Consider the following 10588-nt stretch of genomic DNA (forward strand, 5'->3'; position numbering starts at 1 on the left):
CTTTAGTGGGCCATGGCAAAAGAAAATAGTTTCCTCCGTTAATTTGCATCTCCCTTTGCTATGACCCACTAGATTTTTGAATCAAGGTAAAAATTGATCTCTGAGAGTTTCATGGGTGCCGCATCACATGGACCATTTGGATTTTAGGCCCATGACATGTGTGCAAAGGTATGAAAGTGAGCATGCCTCTCTCTCTCTCTCTCTCTACACACACACACCTTGCTAAGTCTAAAGGAGGTACAAGTTAGTGTGGTGGACTGGTGCAATATCCAAGCCATCCATGAAAAGGGTACAATAATATAAATTCCCTACTCCAAAAATAAGGTTCGTCCAGTAGTTATGTTGGGCATAACTAACTAAATAAATGCAAGATTGTGAAAAAAAAAAAAAATTGGCAAAAGTTTTCTAACCTGTTTTCTAACCTGTCTACTCCTTCCTAATATCATGGCACACCTAATAGGCAGACTATGATATTTTAGCAGTAGCATCTACATAGGAAGGTCCGCATAATGGATGGTTTGGATATTCCACCCATGTGCCATGTGTTAGCACATATATATATGGTGGTGTGTGTATTACCTAACCCGCAAACATGCCTAGGCCTTGCAAAGCTCTATTTCATAATATTGTGCATGAATAAAATTAAAATCATTAAGACTTTATAAATATATGAGTAATATTGAGCTTCAGTAAGTCCGTATGCTTCATGTAGGCTCTGTTGAAGTACCATCATGGAACATTGGTACCGGGTCCAGTTGATGATCACACCCATTTTGTGAGGTTGGGCCAGTTTTCCTAATAAATATAGAGAATAAGAAAAGATTAGATGAAATTTTCTTGCCGGTCTAACTATTTCTAACAATGCAGCACACATACTAAATGGACCATATTTATTTTCAGGCCATAAAATTTACAAGAGTATCTGTCGGCCATGTTGGTACCTGTGATGGTATATACATCATCTAACTATTTCTAGCAATGCATCACACATGCTTAGCAAAGCTTGCAAGATATGCTAGTATCTTTTCAAGTAATCCATATATAAATCAATCCTTCCTCCACTTCCTGTTTTCCTCTTAATAATATCAATTTGTTACCATCAACATGTCTTTAAATCACTTTTGAAAGGTTTTCTTTTCTTTTCTTAGAATAAAACAATTTAGTTTTTGAAAAGATGAAGTTTCACATTGATGTTTAAAAAAATGACTTTCTTTGTCATTCTTGTAAAATATATGGAGTTTTAGGACATGTTTGGTTGTGACAAATTTCATGAAATATATGAAACTTTGTATCAAATTAGAATGATTAATCATGTTTGTGCAACCAAACACACCCATAAACATCAAAGTCATGGGTTTTCTTTAATACATTTTAAAATAGAGTTATGTTCAAACAATGGGTAGGGCATATAATGGCATTTGGGTCATTGTTTAAATTGAAGGGGGCAGGTAGTGTAACATGCCCTAACTTCCAAACAAAGGCTATTTTAGTAATTTCACACATCCAATTGGTCTCTATTTTATTACCACCACATGAATTTTAATTAACCTCATGGAAGCTAACCAACCACTATCCTCTCTCTCTCTCTCTCTCTCTCTCTCTCTCTCTCTCTCTCTCTCTATCTATATATATACAACCTCAAAGACCTTTCCAAACCAAAAACTCCACCCAAACAAAGAAAAGAAAGCAAAAGAGAAATAATCTCAAAGTAAAATGCCTTCAACTCCAAAATCCTCTATCCAACTCCATAGAATCAGCAACCTGAACATGACATGCCAAAAGCAACCACCCCTCCCTCGGCGCAACCCTCTAACATCCGCTACCCCCATCCCCGATGCTGTTGCACGCCACCACGCCCACTCGGTGGGCCCTGACCAGTGCTGCTCCGCCGTCATCCAACCGATCGCTGCTCCGGTATCCACTGTCTGGTCAGTCGTCCGCCGCTTCGACGCACCACAGGCCTACAAGCACTTTGTCAAGAGCTGCGACGTCATCGTCGGCGATGGCAACGTCGGCACCCTCCGTGAGGTCCGCGTAATCTCCGGCCTCCCTGCAGCTTCCAGCACTGAGAGGCTGGAGATCCTTGATGAAGAACGCCATGTCCTCAGCTTCAGCGTTGTCGGTGGGGACCACCGACTCACCAACTACCGCTCAGTCACCACCCTTCATCAGGCTCCAGGCGGCCAGGGGACGATCGTCGTCGAATCATACGTTGTCGACGTGCCACATGGCAACACTAAGGAAGATACATGTGTGTTTGTCGACACCATAGTCAAGTGCAATTTGCAATCATTGACACAGATTGCTGAGAGTTCAGCTGCTAGATCCCATCGATCCTTATGAGTTTTGCATATCTCAGTTGATGATGGCCGTTCATCGTTGCCCACATCACAACTCCTGCTATGGTAGCTTGATGGCCGTTCATTGCCAAATCATCCACATTACAAGACTGCTGTGGTAGCTTTTGAGGCCGAACGGATGTGATCAGAGGATTTGTTTGAACATGGATTACACACTCAAATGGGCCTGCCTTTGTGGGAGCCTACGTCATTTTTCGTTTGTCATTGGTCATTTTCGTCATTTGTGACAATTTTCTTCTTCTCTTCCTTACTTTCTCATTATAAAATAAATACATACAGCCTGTGAATTCCCTGTACTTTCTCTACTTTCATGGTTTTGCACGTGTTTCTTGAATTTGTAATTTTGGAATTTGACCAAAATACCCTTGTAAATTATCACTTATCTAAATTCCTTAGTCCTCTTTCTCTAAAATTTCAAAGTGTAGTTGATATAACTAATCCAATTTTATTTTATATAAAGAAATCTGAGAGTGTGTTTGGTTGCACCAAATTTCATGAAATTTTGTACCCAATTAGAATGATTAATCATGAAATATCACGACATTTACGATATTTGGTGCATTAAAATGTACCTTCCGGGCATGTTTGGTTGCCTCAAATTTCATGAAATATATCATGAAAATTTTCTCCAAATTAAACTGATCAGTCATGAAATTTTATGATATTTGATGCAACCAGAGACAACCTAAGCCATTTAAAAATATGATAATGTATAACTTAGTTAATTAAAAATCCGACATACCTAGGTAATAAGCACTCGCCCTCATGAATAGACACATACATATAGACATACACATGACTAATGTTCCGCCATCCCACACTCATTGATTAACCACTTAAAAATGATTCCATCTTACTTTGGTTAATAATATTTATGTATTAGAGATCCTAGTTTACATAAATTATAATTATCAAAATTATTTTTAATCCTTACCAAAATTTCTAAAAATAATTATAATTAACTAAAATGAGATGAATTCATTTTTAAGTGGCTACCAAACACGGCTCGCGGTGCTTTGAGTCGGCCATGCATGCAGGAGCTTTTTATTTATTTATTTTGGTTTTAATCTACGTAGATCACATGTTGTGTGCACTCGAATGTCGGTTGGACTGGGCCACCTGCGATCGAACCCATGATCTTGATGCCACATCCTTAGGGTAAATCTTACCCGTCGGAGCATGAGGCTCGGTGCGGATTATTTTTATTTCATTTTTTTAATAATAAAATAAATATTCCATCCTCTAGAGAGAGCTTGACATTGTCTCCCAAGGTACATGCATGGAAGGTTGTCTATCGCCATTAAATAAAAAATATTTCTGCAATTGGAATCGAAAGGCTGGTTGCATTTGCAACTTGGCTTTGATAACCTCAACTTGTAGTAAAAGAAAAGTGCAAGTTGGGGGGGTTTTGTTTTTGTTTGAGTGAGACGGTCAGCAAGTAGGGAGGAATTATAGGGTCCTCGGGCCGAGTACACATGTGTGCTGGGTTCTCATTTTGGGAATGTGGGGCTCATGGTCCAGTGATCTAGACTGTTGTTTAATTGGGGTCCATCACAAATGGAAAATGCCTTAAAAATCTCAGGATAATTTCAATTAATGGCCTATGATTAGGCTACTAAAATGAAAAATAAAGCAATGGTCAACATTCAACTAAAAAGAGGCACTCCGGATGGGTGGCTAGATCTTCTACTCTAGGAGATTTTTCATGGGGTGGTCCATCTAAGGCGGATCATGTCGACCGACAGTCTAGATCAGCATCCAATGGGCCCACCTGTGCAAAGTGGAAACCCAAGTGCATGTCCTCCGGCCGAGGATCATTCAAATCTCATGCAAGTGGGTATGCAAGTGGGCAGGGCTACTTTAATGATCCCGTGGTCTCTTATTTATTTGAATGCTTTTACACCACCCATGTTGTTTAGTTTTTCTAAGTCCTCAGGGGTCACTTCCAGCCCTTTTGTTGAATTGACCACACAACCATCCACAACCCAAAATTGCAAGCTACCCTCTCTTCTTCATTTACCAAATGCTAATACATGCTTATTGAAATTTGGCATTTGGCATCGTATTATAATCTTAATTACTGGATTAGGATTACCCACATCACTAATCATGATGCTAGTTAGGGAAATCCATGGCTAAAAACATCATACTTATCAAATAAATTTCTTAGGGACCGTTTGATAGACTGATTTTAGTTAATCATAATTAAGTATTAGAGATCGTTTTGGCATTACATCCTAATCATAGCTATCAGGTTCAAATTACCCATGTCGCTATTGTAACATTTAGGGAAAGTCGTATTTGAAAAAAAAATAATAATAATAAAGCAAGTTGGCCAAATGATCTTAGGGCCCCATTGATAGACGCCTGAAAATGAGTTTATCTGATTTTAATTAATTGTGATATGCATTACAGATCATGTTGGCATTGGATCCATATCATACTTATCATATTCAAATTACTGGAATTGCTAATCTAATTAAACACTATGGGCAAAAAAAGATGCTGATCAAATGACCTTAGGGCCCTTATGTTGATGCCCAAAAAGAGTTTTTCTTATTTTAGTTAATCATAATTATGTATTAGAGATCATACGGGCATTGGATCCAAATCATAGTTGCTGGATTCAAACTACATGAATTGATAATTATAATACTAAGAGCAAGCCTTGGTTTTAAAATAAATAAATAAATAATCATGTTGATAAAATGATCTTATGGCCTGATTGGTAGATGCACTTACTTGTAGCTACCACGTATTAGGGATTATAATTCTTCTATTAGGAAAGTCTCATGAATAGGACTTTCCAAGTCTTGTGCAACACACCACACACATAAAGGGGTGTGTGTCCGTGTTAGGCAAGTCTTGCCAATCGGATTATTAGTGATGGGCACGTTTTAGCAATGGGTATTGTTGATGTGAAAACCTAGATCACCCTCCGTCGAGTCCCACGTGCTCAGAACGAACCCTGGTCCTGCACAAAACAGTAAACAAAGTAGACCCTGGCTTAAGCAAGGGACCCTCCGATGCTAAAGTCAGGTTAGAGAAACCACGTCTAAGTAGTATAGAGTAGAGTGAGGGTGCGAGATATTGCGTACCTGTTCCCGTAGAAATGATTCCTATTTATATCTTAGAGCCCTGCTGGATGTGCCCGATAATCTCGGCAGGGTTATCACCACTACGTGAGAGCTACACACACGCGATCATTGGCCGTTATTTGGAGATCGCTAGGCATTATACTGATCATGCGTTACTGGGTTTATTCCATAAATGTCATCATTGATCAAGCTCTCATCCGAGCCGACCTCAAGGCTTAGATCCTGCTAGGCGATCTGAGTCCATGAGTGAGCTGATCATTGTCACATAAAGCAGGAAAGAATAGGTCGGAGGTACATTGGGCGGGTGCGCGATGACCTCTTCTACATTCTAAGTTAACATGTGAACTTAAAGCAGGTCGGCTCAGATGTACCACCATTATTCCGAGGTCCTGCTCGTCGGACGCTCGACCACTTAATCTCAGGTCGGTGTCGTAGCTCTATAAGAGCCTTTAGAATCGCCTCGGGTCGGACGCGATCAATCCGAGGCTTTGCCCCATGATGCTTCTACTTTAACCTCGACGCGACTTGATTCAGATTCACCCATAACAAAAGCCCCTACTCTCTCAGTCTGAGCTCGGACTTAGAGAGTAATAGACTCGGGGAAACGAACCGAGGTTTAGGGAGATGAATTGTCCCTTCTTGTGATGATAAGCTTGATCGAAGCGTCGCAATAATGTTCATTAAGACACGTGCACTATACGGTGGTAGCCGTTTCTTACGCTCGAGCCATTAGACGTCGTACACGTGGCCAGAGGCGTTAAGGCGTTTCGACTGAGTGAATCGGGCAACGCTGCATGGACTTCGAAAGGCGAAAGGGCGTCGGTGCATTAAATGTTAACAGCGCACGGTTCGAAGGATGTCAGGCTGGGCGTATCGCAAGTCACCACGTACACCCTCAGGCTCGAGATCGAGCCCTTTAGCTTTGGAGACAGCTATCCGTCATGATTGCTGAGAGTATCTTCAGACTATATAAGCTTTCATACCCTTCCCTGGGGCATACTTTACATTTTCTATGAAGGCGCTTGCTGCAGAAGTTCACCTGAGTAGGTGATTTTCGGTGAGTTCCTCCTCTTTCCGACCTTCTTTAGATTTTGTTCTTTTCACTTACAATCATCTGCAATGTCGAGCGACTCAGACGAAATCCGAGAAGGATACACATATGAGGGTGACTTCGGGCAAGAGAGCTCGGATTCTAGGTAAGAGGTTTCTAAGGGCCCCTTAGAAGCGGTACCTCTCTACCTCCGCCCACGAGGGGCAAAGAATCAAAGTCCCGTGCTCGTCTAAAGGGCACAAAAAGAATACCCAGAGATCCGATGGGGAGGGCTGCTGATGGACCTTCAGGTGGCCGAGCTTCAAAGCTCATCGTTGGGGGCTCACTACTCATTGAGTCCCAAATGGACTGGGTTCGAGAGGAATTCTAAATCGCCGACTCCGTCCAGATACCCGCCCTTGCTCCCCACGACACCCTTGGGGACCCTGCCGAGGGTGATGTCACCATCTTCATTTATGCTCTATAGTGCGGGCTTCAACTTCCATTACATCCCTTTATCCGTGCCTTGACTGCAGGTCTAAAGTTAGCCCCGGGCCAACTCGTCCCCAACGCTTGCAGAATTTTGATGTCGTCGTACATGTTATGGCACCAAGCCAAAAACTAGGAGCTAATGCCCGACGAGTTCTTGACACTTTATCAAGCCAAACACGATCCTAACGAGCTGTGCTGGTACTATTTTACTGCTCGAGCCCATCAGGGTGTAGGCCTCGTCCTTTGCCTTTCTTCTTCCAACAAGGATTGGAAGAACAAATGGTTCTGGGCCTTGGGTGAATGGGAAGCACCTGCGGCCGAGCTTAGCAGTCCGCGAATCCGAGTTCCCACCCGATTTGCCACTCCAGGTTGGATCCCGAGTGATGCTTATTTCTTCTGCGATCTCTTTTCAACCTGACCCTTTCTGATCGATCTTACTCCTTTTTGCAGATTACCTAAAGGGCGCTCCCCAAATCTCCTCTTTTCTTAAGAATCAGATGCCAGAGTAAGATTGTGCACAGAAGAGCAGCGCGTCTGGCACTACATGATCACTTCAGACAATCTGCATCAGTCTAGACTCTGCGAACTCAAGCCGGTCCCTTCTACTATATACTACTTAGACCCGGTTTCCCTATCCTGACTTTGGCATCGGAGGGTTCCCTACTTGAGCCAGTGTCTCCTTTGTTTACTGTTTTGTACAAGACCAATGTTCGTTCCGAGCACGCAGGACTCGGCGGAGGGTGATCTAGGTATTGACATCAACAGGTATTATTAAGAGTTTAAGTTGTTACATAAAAAATAAATAAATTTGTATATAGGTATATGGGGCTTTTGTGAACATATGAAGATCTAGTTTTAAGGGAAATTTATTTCTTTATTTCTTTATTTCTTTATTTAATACATGGTTCTCCTCCATATCTTTTATAACTTTGATCCAGTATGGATTAAATGTTGCACCATCAAGTGGCCATCAAGTGTTGCAAGAGCCTAGGTGAGGAAGCTTTTTTCCTTTCTTTCTTTTGGTCCAATAGATTGGAGAAGTGTTACATCAACATGAATAATGGTCATGAATGTAATGATTTAATTACAACTCCCATGGTTTTCTGCGACAAAATGTGACCATGGGAGTATGTAGATGAAGGTTCTCTTTAGATTGTGAGAATTATGGACTTTCATTGAGAATGGCTACACTAATGTAGTCAACATAGACACGTTTAAAGATCTTCCACATACCTTAAAAAAAAAAAAAAAAACAACAACAACAACAACAAGCTCTTCGAGATGTCTGAAAAATAGTACAAAAGGCATTGTACTTCATCTTTCAAGTTGTAGATAGGATTACATTTGATAGACTTTATGGACACATCACTCAGAATGAGGGAAACTTACTCTTCATATTTTGACTAAGCTCTTCCTAGGGCAGTGTAAGAACCATCAGAAATATGATCGATCAAGGGAATAGGACCCTCAGAGTATCATGGAAACAACTAAAGGGCCCGATCTATAGATCATGGCCCCAAGAAATGTAAAACTATGTTATCTATAACCTATGCCCTTTGAAAACCCTGACCATATATATTTTTAATAAAACCAAACCTAGACACTCAGCGAAACATTAAAAATAAACAAAAAAGAATGAACAAGACCCAAACGTCCCTTGAAGGCATCTAACGATTCTGATTAGGCAATCTTGAACCTAACAAGCCTAAATCAAGGGAGGAAATTAGCCATTCAAAACCTCATAATCGCATGTGCATGGCAAAAAGCATATAAAGAGGAAAAGTAGACCGTCGGTCCGCCGCACGGCAACAGACACCTATAATACTTTTTTACCTAATGTAGTTCCTTTTACAATTTCCCAAATGCCAAAATCTCAAGGAAGGGACATGTGTCATTCCGTTTATAAATTTGGCACAACAACTACCATTTAGGGGGGAGATAGTCTTAGAGAAGCAATAAGGAGACCGGGAGATTGAGAGATAGACAATTAGGACATGTCCTCTCCTCTAAATACTTTAGAGAATCCTAATCAATGTCGATACCTTGCTCAACTCAAAAAGCCAACCTGATCTCTCATTTTTGAACAAAGAAGCAAGCAAAGTCAAGAGTAGATTTGGAATTGGGGATTTCTGACCGTCCATTTTGAACAAAAAGGATGCCTGATCTCTCATTTTCCTTCTCGCATTTCAATCAAGCTCATATCATATTCTACTCTACACATTCCTAATATATGTGTATCATCAGCTCACACTTTTATTTTTCTTTCTTTTACACCCCATTTTACTTCATTGTATTTGCCTACTCTAAGTCTTAAACTCTGCGAAATAATGGTAAGTTTGCATCTTATTCTACTTACTATATTTTTTTTATTTGTTTTGCCTACCCGAAGTCATTTAACTTTACAAAGTTAGATAATGAACTTTCGTTTTTTACCTGCTCAATCCCTCATGGGTTTTGTGAAGCATGGATAAATATGCAATGCCAAAGTATCACTATGTAACGTCCTGGATTTTCACTGTTTTGGAGTTCCAAAAAAAAACCCTTGAATTTTTTTTATATAATTAACTTATATTATCACTTACTTACCATTAACACTCAATGTTAGTTTATACATGGGTGTTACCAGTAAATAACCGTACAAATCTGATTAATAAACCGTAGAAAGCCAACGAATCCTGCCGATCACTTAAATACCGAGTTTAGCCATATGATTTATTTACATGGGGCCCAAATCTAGCTGACTTATCACTGACTAATTAAGACAACTGTAACTAAATAAAGATCTACCCAAAGCCGAGATAAGTAGGGGTCAGATTTTAATTAACAAACCAAAACAATCTAATTACCCTTTTAGCCTAAAAACCAACGGTTTAGGGTTATTAAGACCGATTCGCCATTTCTGCTAATTGTAAATAAGCCGTACTATGAACGTAGTTAATCTGAACCATAATAATTATGCACAAGAAATCTTGATACCTAATTCATTTCAAAAATGCTCTGATTTTTCGAACAAGCTCTAGACCGCTCGTTAGTGGGTCACTAGTTCCGAAACTATAGAATAATATCCGTCTCGCTAGGCTTGACGTCCATCGCGGGTGGAGAATCAAGATATTACGTAGAACTGTGCAAATTGGGCCAGAGGCCGAGTGCTCGAAATGCGCAAATATCCTACGCTGAAGCCTGAAACTTAAGTAAAATAGACTTTCCGCTCTTTCGTGAAGTTGTGAATTTTCGACCATTAGATTGCAACCAAACTCGACATATGAGTTAAGGATATTTCCCTGTTCATATCCATATAGTCACGGCCCGGATCGATCACCGACGACTGTCCATCTTAAGTGCGGCCCCCACGGTTGATCGAAGAGTCCGATTGCCGCCTGATTCTGATAAACTATAGACCTATAGTGGGGCACATTTCTCCTAACGTGGATGAGCCAGTGGGCCCCCGGAAAAGACCCTATAAGTGGGAAACAAACTCTCTTAAGGTTAATATAATGGATAAAGGTCCAATAGGGCCATTTGCACTACTTCTGGCACTATATAAGGGCCTCATTTGGGCACCCCCTTCTCCCATACGAATTTCATACCCTGGCTTGGGTGAGGGAGAA

At 40.7% G+C, this 10588-nt stretch overlaps 1 protein-coding gene across 1 annotated transcript; it reads left to right on the forward strand.

Moving 5' to 3' along the window:
- The first annotated feature begins 1645 nt into the window (after positions 1-1645).
- Positions 1646-2755, forward strand: LOC131253430 (abscisic acid receptor PYL4). The gene has a single exon (XM_058254418.1). The coding sequence runs from the start codon at positions 1714-1716 to the stop codon at positions 2341-2343; it is 630 nt and encodes a 209-aa protein (XP_058110401.1). The 5' UTR covers positions 1646-1713; the 3' UTR covers positions 2344-2755.
- The last annotated feature ends 7833 nt before the right edge of the window (positions 2756-10588 follow it).

Source organism: Magnolia sinica, chromosome 8 (assembly GCF_029962835.1).
Source record: "Magnolia sinica isolate HGM2019 chromosome 8, MsV1, whole genome shotgun sequence".
Taxonomy (NCBI): Eukaryota; Viridiplantae; Streptophyta; class Magnoliopsida; order Magnoliales; family Magnoliaceae; genus Magnolia; species Magnolia sinica.

Excerpts from the sequence above, each read along its gene's own strand:
- LOC131253430 (XM_058254418.1), top strand. The coding sequence starts at position 1,714 with ATGCCTTCAACTCCAAAATCCTCTATCCAACTCCATAGAATCAGCAAC.